We start from the raw sequence: 18945 nt of genomic DNA on the forward strand, positions 1-18945 counted from the left end.
GCAGTCTCTTCTTTGTATCTTTCCTAAGAGGCTTAACTACCACTTTTAACCCTTCAACTGTGCAGTCTAAGGTCAATCAGAAAATAGATTAAGAATCTTGCTGTTCAGTATGGTTTTACTCCTGGATACAATAAAAGGTCCTTTTTATAGCTATATGTTAGCAATCATATGATGGCAGAAACTTCTTCTCTTTGGGATGCCCCATTTTCTTGCTGACTATATAACAGAGATTTAGTAATTGTGAACTGAGTCACTTAGCTATGTATTGTACTTGGCCAGTATATCATTATGTGAATGCACTACAATCTATTGGTTTTATTCTGGAGTTGGAGTTACCTTCTCATGAATCAGCTAATGGTCAACAGTGTTTTTATAACCAATGATTGATTTTGAATGTTTTTAAATTCTTGTAGTCATCTTTATATTACAGGTTGGTAGATCTCAAATATAATGATTATGTCAAATTTCTGTGCTAAGTTTTGCTGACTATGAAGATCAGAAATATCTCCTTTTGGTCTCTAAAAGCAATCTGGAGCCAGATGTCAGAAATGGACTTCAACAGGTGATATAATGACTGGCAATCTCTCCTTGACTAAAGCCAGTATTGAATACCTTCACTTACTCTAGGCAACTTGACCTTCCAAAATAGCTCTTCACAGTTATTATCTCATTTAATCCTTCCAACAACCTTATGAGGTAGGTACTATTGTCCCTATTTTACAGATGAGAAAACAGAAGCATTCCCAGGTTTACATAGCTACAATGTCTAAGGCCAGATTTTAATTCAGGTCTTCCTGACTTCAGACCCAACACTATCCACTCTGTTATCTTTTCTATTCATTGAAAAACAGTATTTCTCCTCACTCAGATCCAGATGGGTAGCTTAGCAATAGAAGAAATCTTAAGTCTTCAGATTGAAGTAATATACCCCAACAGTGATTATAATGCTTTTTTTTTTTTGGTAAGGCAGTGGGGTTACGTGACTTGCCCAAGGTCACATAGCTAGAATTATAATGCTTTGACTAAAAAACATAAGGGTAATGAATTTTATACAATTCTCTCCAAATGTTACGTCTCTTAAAAAAGGAGATAGAATCTAGACTCTATTGGTTCTTATTCTTATCCAACTTTATTCTAGAATGAGTCAGGATGTTATCAACTTATCCATTTGTCTGCTATGGCCCCAGTTTAGAATGTCATCAACATAGAAGATGTGTGGAGTTGTCCAGGGTTTTTAAATCATATTGTGAATCTGATGGTATAACACTAAAGTAGACATGCCCAAACAAGTAGTTTATTTTTTTATATGAAAATGCTTGTTGATTGAGTTTGTCCTGAGACTCAGGTGTCAAAGAGATTCTGGTGCTTCAAAGGCCATTAGCAACTCTAGGACTAATCCAATTAAAAAATCAAAATTTAAGGTATTTTATGATACTGTATGCAAAATTTCTAGCACAATGCCTATCACATAGTGGATGGTTAATAGAATAAAAATTAATTGGCTGGTAATTCAGGTTATATGGACTCATTCACCATCCTTCATTCCTCGGAGAGAAAACCCAAACCATAATATAATTAGTCAAGTACAGGATAAGATGTCTCAAAATTAGTGCCTCAATTGAGTTGTTATGATGCTTAATTGCCACAGATCCATTGTCATTTCCTGACACATAGCTCCCAGTAACATTAGAAAGGCAACATGGACTAGTGGATAGAATACTAAACTTGACATCAGAAAGACCTTCAACTGAACCACACCTTCAGCACATTTGCTCTGTGACAGTGTCATCTTTAAAATGGATTTCTGTAGCATCTATCTCTAGGTTGTTGTAAGGTTCAATGAGAAAATGCATGTAGAATGTTTGCAATCTTTATAGTTATTATTTTAGAAAGTCATTATTCACACAGCTTATTGCTCTCCTGGGTGACTTAGATCTTCCTTCCTTCCTTCTGTCCAACCCTGCTGCCCTATTATTCTCCAAGCATGTGGACTGATGAGTCAGTATCAGCAGTACCAATCAAAATGAAATAGGTTCATATGACCCTTTTTACCCTCTCCAAGATTCACAGATAATCAAAGAAGCCTCAAGTGGTGGGCTGGGTCTCCCTTTGACCAATTAGTTGGGGTGAGAAAGACTTTTTCCTCTTTAATCTGCCTATGTTTCTAATATTCAGCTAGTCATTCAACAAGCAGTTATTAAACATCTATTATGTGCTAGCCCTCATTATGTGAAGTGCAGAACTGAAATGTTATACTTAAATACTTATAAAATTGCTAATGACAGACTGCCCCATGAGATAAAACTACTCATCAAGAGATCATGGGGAAAGACTTGCAGGAATTGATGCTGAGTGAAGTGAGCAGAACCAGAACATTGTACACGCTAACAGCAACATCGTGAGATAGAGCAACTGTGATGGACACAGTTCCTCTCAGCAGTTCGGTGATCAAAGATAATTCTGAGAGGCCTGTTCTGTGTTATCCACATCCAGAAAAACAAAAATCTATGGAGTCTGGGGCAGCTAGGTGACACAGTGGTTAGAGTACTAGCCCTGGAGTCAGAAGCACCTGAGTTCAAATGTGGCCTAAGACATTTAATAATTATCTAGCTGTATGACCTTGGTCAATTAAATTGCCCAATAAATTAAATTTAATTGCCTTAAATTTTAAAAAATCAAATCTATGGAATCTGAATTCAAAGCAATGCATGTTCATTTTTTATAATTTCTTTTCTTTTTTTCCTCATGTTTTTCCCCCCTTAGTTCTAGTTCTTCTTTCACAACATGACTAATAAATATGTTAAACCCAATTGTACATGTACAATTTTTACCAGATTTTTTGCTGCCACGGGGAGGGAAGGGAGAGCAGTAGAAAAATGTGGAACTCATAAATTTACAAATGGATGAATGCTGAAGATTCCCTTTGCATGTAATTGGAAGAAAAAATAAAGTGAGAGAGAGAGAGAGAGAGAGAGAGAGAGAGAGAGAGAGAGAGTTGGTTCTTAGTTTTCCATTTCCATGAATTAGACTTGTCTGCCAAGTCAAAAACTACACATAAGAAGCTGGTTGCATCTTCTGAGTTCTCTTTCTTAATGTGATCTGGGACTAGTTCCACAACAGTTAATCAGTCAACCAGAATTAAGTGAGGGGGCAGCTAGGTGGCGCAGTGGATAGAGCACCAGCCTCGTAGTCAGGAGGACCTGAATTCAAATGTGACCTCAGACACTTGATATTCACACTAGCTATGTGATCTTGGGCAAGTCATTTAACCCCACAAAAATAAATACAAGTATTGTGATAAATGTTAGCAATTTCAAAAGATAAATAAAATTCCCAGATGGTAAGGGAAAAGGAGATGTGAGAATCTGGTTTTTTTTTTTTAGGTTTTTGTAAGGCAAATGGGGTTAAGTGGCTTGCCCAAGGCCACACAGCTAGGTACTTATTAAGTGTCTAAGACCGGATTTGAACCCAAGTACTCCTGACTCCAGGGCTGGTGCTCTATCCACTGCACCACCTAGCCACCCCGAGAATCTGTTCTAAATATGAACTGCCCATATCATCTTCACATCTGGTCAACCTTAGTATGGATAAGCTTTTTATTTTTGATAAGTGAGTCTCATATCTCATCCCTGAACTTGGGTATGTTATTCCCCTTCCTGTGTGCTCTGGGCTTTTACTGTTTCTCAGGTATGGATGACATTCCATTTCCTGTGTACTAATCTTTGTATTTGACTGCTCAGGCCTGGATCCCCTTCCTTCCCTCATCTCTAGCTTTGTTTTAGACTTTGCTCAAGTGGCACCTTCTAGATTAAGTCTTTATTGATCCCCCTCCTCCAGATCACCTTGTATGGTCCCCTGATACAATGTAAATCCCTTGAAGATGAAGACCATCTCCCATTTGATTGGGATCCACAGTGCCTAGCTGCTGTGCATTGTAAACTTTAATAAATAAATGTTGATTGATCTGCCAAACAGTGTCATGTGAGCCAAAGCCTGGCTATCTCTCAGGGAAGTTCTCCCAGTGGCAGAGGGCTCAATCCATGGGACTTCTGGGTCTACTAGCCAAGCTTGCAGGATCTCACCTTTCCTTTTCAGCTGATCTTAGCACCTCAAGCTCTTCCTAATCCATTCCAACCCTTATCCCACCCACTTTTCAAGTAATTGAAACTTCTTAGCTAAGGAGTTCTTTCCAACACTCATAAAGACATCCTGTTAGTGAGAAATCTTCACAACTATCAGGGTTTTCCCCAAGACAACTGTATTGGCCTGATATCCTGTCGGCTGGGCCAGGATATTGATCCCAGACCCTCCCTTAAATCAGGGCTGCTGCAATTATGTAGTGGTCTCCCTTTGGAGCATGCTCAGCTAGTGTGCCAGACAAGTGCATGGAAACTTGGGCATGTGTGATGGAAACTCTCCCCGCTTCCCCAGCCCCTCACTTCAGGGTAGGCCCAAGTAGCTTCTGATTGCTTCCTGGTGTCCATGAATTCTCACATACCATGCTGGGTGATGACAAAAACAGAACAAAAAACAAACCTCTTAATTGCTTGCTAATTCAAACTATAGTATTAGATTTCTGGGAGACAAGAATGTACACAGACTTGTAAGTTTAATCAGCATTATTAACATTTTCTCTATCATTTTCTTGTCCTGGCAACCAACAAAACAATAAATCAAACCCTGATTGTGGAGATTGCCAATTTTCAAAGTGCAAATACTCTGAAAATTTAACAACTGGCTCTTTTGAGCTAGCTCCACATCCACATCCACACCCCTGCCCCTGCCCCTGCCCCCTATATCTCATCTTTCTTCTAGCCCTTAAGTTAAGGACAATGCTGAGCTCTCTAGGAGAAAAATGGGGGGGGGGGGGTTGTAATTCCCCTTAGGGGAATATAGCACTGACCTGGAATCAGAAAAACCTTGAGTTCAAATGCAGCTCTAGCCTAGATGTGTGACCCTGGTCTCTTAACCATTACCTGCCTCAGTTTCCTCAACTGTAAAATGAGGATAATAATAGCACCAACTCACAGGATTGTTGCGAGGATCAGAGGGGATATTTGTAAAGCACTTAACACATAGTAGAGGCTTAAGAAATAATTATTCCTTCCCTCCTCTCCACCAGATACAAATCATGAGGTAATGCTTATGCTAATTTTGTTCTAACAATTAACACCAAGAAAACCCAGGTGCTCCATCAGCCAGCACCACAACATCCATGTGTGGAACCATCCATTACAGCAAATGGAGAAGTTGTGAGTACTGTGGATAAGTTCACTTACCTTGGCAGTGTTCTTTCCGAGGAGGTACACACTGTCAATGAGGTTGACACAGGCATTGGCAGAGCTAGCTCAGTATTTGGGAGGCTTCAGAAGTGTGAGAAAGAAGAGGTAATAGACTGACGACCAAACTGAAGGTCGACAGCCCTTGTGCTGACCTCATTGCTATATGTCTGTGAAATCTGGCCAGTCTACCAGCATTGTCTGAAACTGAATCGCTTCCATTTAAATTGTCTTAGGAAGATTCTGAAGATCACCTGGCAGAAGATACCTGGGGTCCTTTCTCGAGCTACACTACCCTAGCCCAACATTACTACTGAGAGTACAGCTGTGATGGGCTGGACATGTTGAAGGAATGCCAGATAAGCACTTGCAAAAAGACAGAAGAATTCACACAGGGCAAGTGCTCACAGGAGGGTCAGAAGAAGCAATACTGAAACACCCTGAAGGTCTCACCCAGAATGGTGTGCCTCATCAGTGAGGGTGCTACCCTCTATGAGAAGGGGAAATTTGAAGCAGCTCAAAGGGAACGTGACATAGATAAGTTTAGACCCACCCCAGGTGTTCACATGCACTATTTGTACCTGACCTGTGGTAGAGCATTCTGGGATCATATTGGTCCCACTGTAATTTGTCTCACAGTGATATCATTTTGGTCTTCTTTAAAAAGGAAGGACAAAGAACCAACCAACCAATCATACCTCCAATAGGGCAACCTCTCAGCTACAGAGTGGTGGCAATAACAGAAGAGGGAGATCAGCCAAAGAGGGAAAGAGACCATCAGAAAGATTCCACTTGATTATATTCAGTGGAGGTGAAAGGTAAAATAGGTGATTAATATCTTTTCCAAAGAAACTATTTGCAAATGTCCCAACAAGGTTGGGATGTTAAGGTTTCTCAAATGAAATGACTATACTAATAATGATGTTACTAGATTCTGTTTTAATTATTTTATATTACTTTATGGCTTAGTGTTAAGTCCATTTCCTGAACTTTTATGTTGAATCCCAGTTTTGGACACCCTCAATCTTCCCCAGGCAAGCATTGGAGGGGCAGGAGACAAGGATGACAAAGGAGACAAATACTCCATTAAGATCTCCAAGTGTTGCATTTATTTACCAAAACACAGTGCTTAAATACCTTTCCAGTCTCTAATCCATTCCCACTCCCATGCAAGTAGTAAGATAAGATTCTAGTGTTCAAGGATACCAGGTGAAGATAATTCACAATACTCCTATATACATCAGTTCCCAACAGCTTAGCATTCCAATTTCTTCATAAGAATAAAACTACTTGTTCCATACCTGATTCACATTTGTCCTCTGAGGGTCTTTTTACTTTTCCCACTTTCTGGGGAGAACTCAAACTTGAACCAAAAATAGAATTATTGAGCTGACAGGCAAGGTGGAGTGAAATGGAAGCACCGGGGACCCTAGTTCTACTGAAAAGTCAAGACAACCCCAGAGCAATGAAACCAAGGAAAAGAGAAAAGATGGAGTAAAGGATGAGGAATGTCATTGGCTGTTAGCTCTTATGGCCCAATAGACAGTCACTTGGAAAGTCTAGATAAGATTGTTTTAGGTAAGTTATTAAATTTGCATAGTACTGCCTTTAAAATGGGAAATAAACTTGCAGGATATACACAAGTTCATTCTAGCTTCTTTTATGGTTTAGGTAAGCTAGTGTATCATATTCAATAAGCAACATCCCCATAGAATGTAGGTTTCTCCTCCCTTCCTCTTCTCTAAAGACCATTTATTTGACAATCCCAGATATTTTGCCTATTGAAATATATAACCTGGAACATGTTAGTCCAAGGTGATGATGTAGGGAATGGGGGGAGATTGTGGGGAGTGGAGAGGGAAGTTCTGTGGTTTAGATAACAATTCTAACATGCTAATAAATCATTGACTCAGCCTATTCTTCCCATTGAACTAAGATGCTGTTCCCCTGAAGCTTGAGGGTTTCAGATAAACAAAAGAGTTTACCTACAAATATATAAAAATGAATATTGAGCTTACATAGATCTAGCAAAGAACTATAGGGAGTAAACTTACTGCATTATCCATCCCAAATATAGCTTCTCTTCTGGTCAAAGGACATTAAGTCATATACTTTCTGATCTATACAGGTGTGGTTTCTCCTTAATCCCTTTCCAAATAATCAACTAAATTCAATAATCAATTGACAGTATCATGCCTTTGTTGTTTATACTCAATATAATATCATTAGCATACATCCCTTCTCAGTATAATCTTTAATAATTAGGGTCCATTTTTCAAATATCTCTTTTTTTCCATGGTCTATTGCTACTTCTCTTCATTCAATCAGAAACTGTCCTGTATCCTTAAGATAACCTGCAAGCAACAATATATTCTTTCCTCCCTTCATTAGTGATATTGTAAAAGAAAACACAGCCAAAAAAAAAAATGAAAAAATGTGGGAAAGAATCAAATGTTTTGTTTCTACGAGGATGAGAGAGGGTATCCCCAGAATCTCACAGATGTCTATGAGGATAATGCATTACAAAAGCTAGGATGTCTGGTGTTTAGGGAAGCTGAAAAGATGTGGCTGGTCTCCCTCTTCTGTTGTTACCACCACTCCAGTAGCTGAGAGGTTGCCTTATTGGAGGTATGATTGGTTGGTTGGTTCTTGTCCTTCCTTTTTAAAGATGCCCTTTTACAAGGAGAGAATTAGACAAAAGGAAAGGTAAGAAACAACTTTGCTCCTTCCCCCCAAGATGGCCCCAAAGGTGAAGAAGGAAGCAGTTGTCCTCCCCCCCAAGACAGAAGCCAAGTCCAAGTCCTTGAAGGCCAAGAAGGCTGTGTCGAAGGATTTCTATAGCCACAAAAAGAAGATCCAAACCTCCCCCACCTTCTGGAGACCCAATAACCTAAGACTTCAAAGACAGCCCAAATATCCTTGGAAAAGTGCACCTTGGAAAAACAAGTTTGATCACTCTGCCATCAGGAGAAATAAGCTTGATCACTAGGCCATCATTAAATTCCCCCTGACCACTGAGTCTTCTATGAAAAAGATTGAGGATAACAATACCCTAGTCTTCATTTTGGATGTCAAAGCCAACAAACACCAAATCAAGCAAGTGGCAAAGAAGCTTTATGACACTGATGTGGCGAAGGTCAACATACTGATCCGGCCTGATGGAGAGAAGGCCTAAACCCAGCTTGCTCCAGACTGTGATGCATTGGATGTTGCCAATAAGAGTGGAATCATCTAAAAGTACCTAGCTACCCTGCTTCATTCACAATAAAAAAGTTTTCCAGGAAAAAAAAATAACTTTGCCACTAGTCAGGGGTTGAACAGGGGTCTGTATTATTGTCCTTTGCATTGGCTCAAGGTCACTGTTCACTTCCCTATGCTCATTAGTGTAATGAGCAGGGAGTGAGAAAACATAATGGGGTGAATGTATCAATTACTTTGTGACTCGGACCAATGATTGGCCTGAAGTGGGAGGAACAAGCCTTTCAAACTGTATATAAGGCCCAGCATTGTTGGGATTTGGAGTCTGTCTTTTGCAAAGATGTATCAACAAAAGACATTTTTTTGCAAGGTAATGGGGTAAAGTGACTTGCCCAAGGTCACACAGCTAGGTAATTATTAAATATCTTTAGTCAAATTTGAACTCAGGTCTTCCTGACTCCAAAGTCAGTGCTCTATCCACTGTGCAACCTTGCTGCCCCAAATAAAAGACATTTTATTCAATCTGAACTAAGTATTTCTAATGAAGAGCCATTGATAAAAAAAAAATTAGGTGAAAATCAGTTTTCTTAGATCAATTTTCAGATTCTATCAGTTCTTTCTCTGGAGGTGGATAGCATTTTTCATAATGACTCCTTTGGAATTGTCTTAGATCATTATATTGCTAAGAAAAGCTAAGTCATTCGTTGTAGATCATCATTCAATACTGCGGTTACTGTGTATAATTTTCTCCCAGTTCTGTTCATTTCACTTTATATTGACTCATATGTCTTTTCAGGTTTTTCTGAACTCATCCTGCTTGTCATTTTTTTATAGCATAATAGTATTCCATTACTATCATGTATGGCAACCTGTTTAGCCATTCATAGGTATCTCAATTTTCAGTTCTTTGTCACCACAAAAAAAGAGCTGCTAAAATATGTTAGTAAAATATAGGACCTTTTCCTTTTATCTCATTGGGATACAGACCTAGCAGTAGTATTACTGGATCAAAATGCTATGCAGAATTTTATATTCCAAATTGCTCTCCAAAATGGCTGGATCAGTTCACACAAATCCAAATTTATAATTTTCCTTTTCTCTTACACTTACCCATCTGACAGGTGTGAGTACCTCAGACTTGTAATTTACATTTTTTCTAATCAATAGTGATTTAGAGCAATTTTTCATTTGACTAGATATAGCTTTGATTTCTTCTTAAAATTGCCTGTTCATATTCTCTAATTTATCAATTAGTTTTGTATTTTTATAAATTTTACTTAATACTCTATATATTTGAAAAAAGAATCATTAGAGACACTACACTTGCTATAAATATTTTTCTAGCTTTTCTGCTTTCTAATCTTAGTTGCATTGGTTTTGCTTGTGTAAAACTTTTTAATATAATCAAAATTATCTATTTTACATCTTATAATGCTTTCTATCTCTTGGTCATAAATTCTTCCTTTATCCATATGTCTGACAGTTCAATTATTCCATGCACCCCCTAATTTACTTATGGTACCACCCTTTATATCATGTATCCATTTTGACCTTATCTTGGTTATCTAGTTAAGATGTTGGTCCATACCTAGTTTCTGCCAGTTTACCAGTATTTCTTTTGTCAAATAGTCTTATTCCAGAAGCTAAGGTCTTTGGGTTTATTACTATGGTCATTGTATACCTAATCCATCTCACTAATCCACCACTATTTCTCAGCCAATACCAAATTGTTTTGAAGATTACTTTAATACTACAGAGTTTGAGAGTTAGTTCTTCTATTGGAATTAATTTCCTTGATATTCTTGGCCTCTGTTCTTCCAGATGAATTTCATTATTTTTTCCAGCTCTATAAAATACATTTTTGATAGTTTGATTAGTATGGCACTGAATAAATTAATTTAGATAGAATTGTCCTTTTTATAATGTCTCAGTCTTCCCAAGAACAATTTATATTTTTCAAGTTGTTTGGATCTTTATTTGTATGGAAAGTGTTTTGTAATTATGTTCATATATGTATATATATATGTATGTATATGTATATGTGTGTGTATGTGTATATATATATACATATATATATGTATGTGTATATATATATATATATATATATATATATATATATATATATATTTCAATTTAGTTTTTTCTCCTGGTTACACACAAAAACAAGTTTCAACATTCACTTCCAAAGCCTTGAAATCAAAATTCTCTCTCTTCCTCTTACCCTATTCCCTTCTCATTGAGAAAGTAAATTACTTGGTATAGTGTTGTGTCATATGTATTCCAGGCTAAGAGCTATGAAGGGTTAACACAGAAATAGTTATGTGCTTTAATGAGCAAGATGTACTTCAGAGCTTAGATAAGGGAGTAGCTGCATGTCTGAGCTAACTAGGTGTATTCCCAGGCTCAGATAGATAGCGCATTCTGAGATAATTACCTTCTGTACTTTGTTTATCAAATCACTGTTTGGTTCTCAAAACAATCTTCTCTCTGTTTATCAGAACACTGGTTCTCAAAACAATCACCTAAGACATACACAAGGTATGCATGTGAAAAAAAAATGCTTGCTAAAACACTTATGTAATTGGTTATGTAAATGTAGAGTATAAAAGTATGTATCCTGTAATCAATAAACGAACCAGCTTATGCATCATATTGATGTCGGCCTGAGTTCCCTCCTCCGGACTCGACAGTATAGGTTAAAAATATGTAGTCATGGGGCGGCTAGGTGGCGCAGTAGATAAAAGCACCGGCCCTGGAGTCAGGAGTACCTAGTTTCAAATCCGGTCTCAAACAATAATTACCTGTGTGGCCTTGGGCAAGCCACTTAACCCCATCTGCCTTGCAAAAACCTAAAAAAAAAATATGTAGTCATGAAAACATTACTACAATGGTCATGTTGTAAAAGTAAGCATGACCCCCTACCCAAAAAAGAGAGAAACCTCAAGAAAAATAAACTGAAAAGAAAAATACATGTCTATATTTAGACACTATCAGCTCTGATTTTAGGATGGATAGTATTCTTTATCATAAGTCCTTCAGAGTTCTCTTGAGTCACCACAGTGTGCAATGATATATTCTTAAGACAAAGCTAATAAGGTTAATGCAAATACTATTAAAGACCTTTTATCTCATAGCCCCAGGTCATTAGAAAACTTAATACCTTAGGTCATTCCATATTAATCTCCCTATGATAATATATTCAAGACTTTGTTGTATCTTTTTTTAATTGGGCCTAAGAGAAAAAAAAAAGAAAGAACAAAAACGTCATGAAGGAATTTTGTTTTACTTCTTACTTGCCCTTTTTATTGTTGGCAGTTTAAACCCTTAAAAGACATCAACAGGACTGTATTTTTCCCTTGGGTAAAGAAATAAGAGTTATTTCTTTATTGTACAAATGACAAACTTTGGTCCAGAAAAGCTAGATCCAAGGTCATATAACTAGTTTAATGGTACAGTACAAACACATATTTCAAATGAAAGAGTTCAGGGGTTTTAGAGATTGAAAAACTTCATTTAAAGTCAAAGATAAAAATCAAGTTAAGAAAACAAACCATCAAAAGGAAAAGATTCTGTGAAAAGAAGTGCTGTTTTTATAACCAGCATTACATGTCCATTGCCAAATGTATCAATTGGAGACCCTTTTGAAAAACACAAAACGTTGAAAATCAAATTGTAATACAGTCTGTTAGCTTAAACTCCTAGTGAGGAAGAAATTATTTTGGAATGTGTCAGTTTCTTATCCCTACAAAGAAGATATTATACTGGAAGACTGTTAAATGATCACGTTATTTTTTTTTTTAGATTTTTGCAAGGCAAATGGGGTTAAGTGGCTTGCCCAAGGCCACACAGCTAGGTAATTATTAAGTGTGTGAGACCGAATTTGAACCCATGATCACATTATTCTGAGAATTTAATACAGAAGTAATTATACAGCTTAATTCATCAAGACGATAGACTCTTTAACTAATGGTTATGGGATGAATAGAAGTTTAATGAAGCAAATTTGAAGTTCATGCCATTCCACCAAAAGCCTCAGCTAGAGATAGAAAAATTAGAAAACTTTTTTTTTTATATATGTTTTGTTTTCTCAAGAAAAGTAACTGCAACAACAACATGGTTAGCACTTGGTGTTTAGAGATGATCAATACTAAGAAAACAACTCTGACTAGCAACACCTAGCACTCAGGGACATAGGATCCAATTAGACTGAAAGGGACCATAGAACTCCTTCCCAACCCCCTCATTGTACAGGTGAGAAAAATGAGGCCCAAGGAGATTCACTGACTCACCCAAGATGGCATAGGTAGTAATTATCAATGGTTATAGTTAAGTCCAGGTGCTCTAGCTGCAGGATTAATTTTCTTTCCTCTGTATTAGAATACCTCAATATTCAGTTGTTTTCATGCTTTCCTTCTCAAATTGGGATGAAATATATGTATAACAAAATATTCAAAAGCATTTTTGTGAGACTAAAAACTAGGAAAAAGTGGGTGCCTATTAGTTGAGGAATAGTTTGACAAATTTTGGTATCTGAAAATAACAGATTCACTATAAGCAAAGATTAATTTGAAGAATTCAGATAAAATTGGGAAAACTTTCATGAACTAATAACGAAGTAGAAAGAAGTTGACAGAATCAGGAGAACTAGCAAAAAAAAAAGATGACTATTCCTGGTAATGCTACAACTACATTTATTGAAGACCCAAAAAGGAAAGTTCCTTTCACCAAAGTTCTTGAAACTGAAAAATGATTCAATATCAGAAACCAATAGGATTTTTTTCAGCGAAAGTAATTTTAAAGAGGAGGAACTGTTTGCTACTGCAGCCTATGAACCATGGGGCCCTTTCATATCTGCCCCCCCCCCCAAAGAATTTGAACTTTTGTAGAGCAGGGCCTGTCTTACATTGTATCCCAAACTATTAGTACAGTTCTTTGCACACAGTAAGTACTCAATAATTACTTTTATTTCTTCACTCGATAAGATAAAAACATGAAAAGACATTAAAACTGGTTAATTTAAAAAATCAATCTCAGAAGTCTGATGATGAAGCACACCTTTCAATGAAGAGGACTATGGATGTGGATTGTGGATAAACTATCAGACTTTTTTGTGTGTCTGGTTTTGTTTACAAGTTTTCTTTAGTTTTTTTTAGTTTTCTTTAGTTTTAAGTAAATAAATTCATTGGAAAGGAATGTAATTCAGAGGAAATGTTTGGCATAAAAATAAGAACAGCAACCATAAAGTTTTAAAAACCTTTTTTTAAAAACATTCTGGATGAGTTTGTTCCAAATAAAATAAGTTATGGATCAAATTTCTGTAATAGCTTCAGATAAGAAAACTATTTTTATAGCCATTGACTATATCTCCTATCCCATAATATATAAGATATAGTTTATATCACTTTAGGGAATACAGACTATTTTCCCCATTAACCCTATGAGTTAGGTACATACATTATTTTGATTTGAGAAATGATAAAAAACTGTAGTTCTGAGAGACTGAATGATCTACCCATAGCTAGAAAGGTTCTAAGAGATGTTAAAAATGTGATCAGACAAATCCAAGTTTAACTTTCTACTCATTACACTATATTTCCCCATTCCATGTGTGTCCCACATAAGGGAAAAAGTTGAAAGCAAGACAGATCCAGGAAACCTATACTAGGAAAGCAATCCAGTGCCTAATATTAGTTATCAAATTAAGAAAACCAAAAATTACCTCAGTATTCTAATGAAGAGTATGGTTTTTTTCCCCTTAAAATCAGAGTGTCATAGAAAAGTACTGGATAGTATGATTATCATAAATATTGTACAATAAGCCATGGTATCAAACCATAAGAATCATAAATAATCTCTACAATGGCATAACTATGACCCTAGGCAAGTCATTTAACTTTTGCCTCAGTTTCCTCATCTGTAAAATGGGGATAATAGTATGTACATGATTGTTGAAGATCAAATAATATAATTTTAAAACTGTGGCACAGTGCTAGAAACATATATAAAAGTAGTTATTATTATTATTATAGGCAGAATAGGTTTAAACCACTTCTTGAGACACATACTTTGTGCAGATTCATTGTCTCAGTTTACTCAACTATAAAATTAAGATTTGATGGCTTCTAAAGTCCTTTCTAGCTCTCAATTTATAATGCTGTGAACTTGATATATGAGAAAAAGAACCATTCTTTTTATAGTGTTAGTATATTTCAACAGGAAGATTTTCATAAAGTGCAGCATACAACAAATCTATAATTTCAGAAGTACTAAACAAATGCTTTATTTATACATTTATTATGGTAAAGAAAAATATGAAGACAGCAAAACTGTGGTTAATTCTAATCACTACCCAAAGCCCCCAGAAGCCTGAAGATGAAAACACTTCTTTCAGTAGAAGGTGGGAGATAATGAATACTAAGGAAAAAGGTTGTGAGGTTGTGATATATACTATCAGATGTGTTGCTTTTAAAAGGTTTTTTTTATTTAAATATTTATTTTTCCAATCATATTCAACAGTGGCTTCCAACATTTTTTGCATTCCCCCTTACAGAAGGCAATCTAATATAGGCTCTATATGTATAACCATGCTAAACATAAATCCATATTAGTTATATTATGAAATAAAAATCAAATACTAATGGAAGAAAAAAAAACTTTTTTTTTTGCAAGGCAAATGGGGTTAAGTGACTTGCCCAAGGCCCATACGCTAGGTAATTATTATGTGTCTGAGGCTGGATTTGCACTCAGGTCCTTCTGACTCCAAGGCTGGTGCTCTATCCAATGTGCCACCTAGCTGCCTGAAAAAAAAAAGAATTGAGAAGAAAAAAATGACATAATACACACAAGTTCCTTCTCTGGATATGTATGGTATTAAAAGGTTTTTGTGGTTTCTTTTTTTATAAATTGAGGCGAGTAAGCTCAGATCCGGACTATATAAAAATTAAAATTTATTCGTAAAGGTTTTCCTCCAACAAGGTGTCTTCCAAACATGTGTCAGAATCATAAATTCCTTGAAAGATGGCATAAGGAAGATAACTTTGGGGCAGCTAAGGTGGTGCAGTGGATAGAGTACAGGCCCTGGAGTTCAAAACCGGCCTCAGACACAATAATCACCTAGCTGTGTGGCCTTGGGCAAGTCACTTAATCCCAATGCCTTGCAAAAAACTAAAAATAAATAAATATGTAGGATATACAACCTAGAATCCAATTAGAAGAGGAATATCTCCAAATAAATGTTCTTTGTGGATTCATTTTGTGAGTATATGAAGTAAAAATTGACCCCCCCCAAAAAACCCAGATAAATTAAATCCAGTTTTCACACTTAGTCAAATGGGCAAAATGGCCAGAGCTGTGTCTGTGTGTGTCTGTGTGTGTGTCTGTGTCTGTGTGTGTGTCTGTGTGTGTCTCTGTGTGTGTCTCTGTGTATCTCTGTGTCTGTGTGTATCTCTGTGTCTGTGTGTCTCTGTGTATCTCTCTGTGTATCTCTGTGTCTGTGTGTGTATCTCTGTCTGTGTGTATCTCTGTGTCTGTGTGTGTCTGTGTGTGTATCTCTGTGTGTCTGTGTGTGTATCTCTGTGTCTGTGTGTGTGTCTCTGTGTGTCTGTGTGTGTATCTCTGTGTCTGTGTGTGTATCTCTGTGTGTCTGTGTGTGTATCTCTGTGTGTCTGTGTGTGTATCTCTGTGTGTCTGTGTGTATCTCTGTGTCTGTGTGTATCTCTGTGTGTGTCTCTGTGTCTGTGTGTGTGTCTCTGTGTTTGTGTCTGTGTTTGTGTCTGTGTGTGTGTCTGTGTTTGTGTCTGTATCTCTGTGTCTGTGTGTCTCTGTGTTTGTGTCTGTGTGTCTCTGTGTGTCTCTCTGTTTGTGTCTGTGTGTGTCTCTCTGTTTGTGTCTGTGTGTCTCTGTGTCTGTGTGTGTGTCTCTGTGTCTGTGTGTGTATCTCTGTGTCTGTGTGTCTCTGTGTTTGTGTCTGTATCTCTGTGTGTCTCTGTGTCTGTGTGTGTGTCTCTGTGTTTGTGTCTGTGTTTGTGTCTGTATCTCTGTGTGTGTCTGTGTGTCTCTGTGTTTGTGTCTGTGTGTCTCTGTGTTTGTGTCTGTGTGTCTCTGTGTGTGTGTGTGTGTGTGTCTCTGTGTTTGTGTCTGTGTGTCTCTGTGTTTGTGTCTGTGTGTCTCTGTGTGTGTCTGTGTGTGTGTCTCTGTGTTTGTGTCTGTGTGTCTCTGTGTTTGTGTGTGTGTGTGTCTGTGTGTGTCTGTTTGTGTGTGTCTCTGTGTTTGTGTCTGTGTGTCTCTGTGTTTGTGTCTGTGTGTCTCTGTGTTTGTGTGTATCTCTGTGTGTCTGTGTGTGTGTCTGTGTGTCTCTGTGTTTGTGTCTGTGTGTGTGTCTATCTCTGTGTCTCTGTCTGTGTGTCTCTGTGTGTCTGTGTGTGTTTGTGTCTGTGTGTGTCTCTGTGTGTGTCTGTGTGTGTCTGTGTGTGTGTCTGTCTGTGTGTGTGTCTGTGTCTGTGTGTGTATCTGTGTCTCTGTGTGTGTGTCTGTCTGTGTGTGTATCTCTGTGTCTCTGTGTGTGTGTGTGTGTGTCTGTGTGTGTGTATCTCTGTGTCTCTGTGTGTCTGTCTGTGTGTGTGTCTCTGTCTGTGTGTGTGTGTCTGTGTGTGTATCTGTGTCTCTGTGTGTGTCTCTGTGTGTCTGTGTGTGTGTCTCTGTGTGTGTCTCTGTGTGTGTCTCTGTGTGTGTCTGTGTGTATCTCTGTGTCTGTGTGTGTATCTCTGTGTCTCTGTGTGTGTCTCTGTCTGTGTGTGTCTCTGTGTCTCTGTGTGTGTGTCTCTGTGTGTGTGTCTGTGTTTGTGTCTGTGTTTGTGTCTGTGTGTCTGTGTTTGTGTGTGTGTCTCTGTGTTTGTGTCTGTGTGTCTGTGTGTGTCTCTGTGTGTCTGTGTGTGTCTCTGTGTTTGTGTCTGTGTGTGTGTGTGTGTCTGTGTGTCTGTGTCTGTGTGTCTGTGTGTGTCTCTGTGTTTGTGTCTGTGTGTCTGTGTCTGTGTGTGTCTCTGTCTCTGTGTTTGTGTCTGTCTGTGTCTCTGTGTCTGTGTGTGTGTCTATCTCTGTGTGTCTGTGTCTGTCTGTGTGTGTGTGTCTCTGTGTGTGTGTCTGTGTCTCTGTGTGTCTGTGTGTGTCTGTGTGTGTGTGTCTGTGTGTGTGTGTGTGTGTGTGTGTGTCTCTGCGTGTCACGGAGATGCTCCCAAGGCCTGAGCCCAGGCCGCCCTCGCACCCAGCACCTGGGGCACCGCTCACCTTCCTGCTCCCTTACAAATGGCTGTGGGCACCGCCGGGCCCGGGCGCCACGGCCCCGGGTCAGGGAGGGCGGCGGGCGGCGGGCGGCCGGGGAGGCGCCACGCGGGGGACGTCACAGATCCGGCGCTCGCTCCGGGCCCGGCTCGGGCGCTCCGTCCGGGTGGGGGCCGGGCCGCGTCTGCCGCCCCCCGCAGCCCGGCCTCCGCCGCCTTCCTCCAAGCCTCTGGGGGCCCCCGGGGAGGCGGCGCACTGTGAGGGAGGCCGGACTCCCGGAGGACGAGGCGCAGCCCGGCAGGAGGCACCCGCGCCCGGCCATGCGGGCGGCCGCCTCCCCTCGCTCCCTCTTCCCGCTACTTCCGCTTCGCGCCGGGGTGCTCTTCTAGCGAGGCACATCCGGGCCGATGCCGCCCCCCAGCGGCCCCGACTGCCCCCGGCATGGGCGGAGCCCCGCTTAGGACTACAATTCCCGTGATCCCTTAGGGGAGCGGGGAACGAGCCGGCGCGTGAGAGCGGTTGGTCGTCCTGCGCGGTTTCCGACCCGCGCCCGGCCCCGCCTCGGCGGGCGGGCGCGCGCCTGCGCGTTGCGTCATACGCACGCCGCGGCCCGTCTCCCGCAGCCCCCGACCAGAGCCGGCGGCGGCCGAGGCGCAGCCGCGACACGCCGTGCGCGCGCCCCGGGAGACGGCCGGAGGCGCTGGGTCGGGCCGGGTGTGCGGGCGGAGTCGTGCGTGCGTGCGTGTCGGGGGCAGGCTCCGCGGGGGATAGCCGCGGCTGCCGGACCCGCGCCCGCCTGACCGTCCGGCCGCCGGCCGAGCGGGACGATGCTGTGGTTCCGGGGCGCCATCCCGGCCGCCATCGCGGCGGCCAAGCAGAGCGGAGCGGTCTTCGTGGTCTTCGTGGCAGGTGAAGGGGGCGCCCCGGGCCGCGGGGGGAGGACACTGGGCCCGGGCCCGCGGGCCTCCTCTTCGGTTAGCGCCCCGCCCCCCGGGCGGCGCCCCCACACGCCCCTGCCCCGTGACTCCCCGCCGGGGGTCCCCCAGCTCCTCCCCTCCCCCCGCCTGCCGCGGCCGCCCCGAGGACGGGGAGCCAGGGCCCGGCGCCTCCCCGGCCCCTCCCCCGCCCTCCCGCGGCCCGGAGAGACGCCAGGGCCGCGGGGCCCGGCGCGGCCCCCTCTTGTGCCGCCTCC

The 18945-nt window shown here is 40.4% G+C and overlaps 1 protein-coding gene across 1 annotated transcript in view; it reads left to right on the forward strand.

The window, feature by feature from the left end:
• Positions 1-17915: 17915 nt before the first annotated feature.
• The window catches only part of UBXN4 (UBX domain protein 4), a 43284-nt gene continuing 42254 nt past the window's right edge, over positions 17916-18945 (forward strand). The window contains exon 1 of the mRNA XM_074215064.1: positions 17916-18662. Coding sequence (XP_074071165.1) covers positions 18581-18662 — 82 coding nt within the window. The 5' untranslated portion in view covers positions 17916-18580. The remainder of the gene's footprint in view (positions 18663-18945) is intronic.

Source organism: Macrotis lagotis, chromosome 1, assembly GCF_037893015.1.
Source record: "Macrotis lagotis isolate mMagLag1 chromosome 1, bilby.v1.9.chrom.fasta, whole genome shotgun sequence".
Taxonomy (NCBI): domain Eukaryota; kingdom Metazoa; phylum Chordata; class Mammalia; order Peramelemorphia; family Peramelidae; genus Macrotis; species Macrotis lagotis.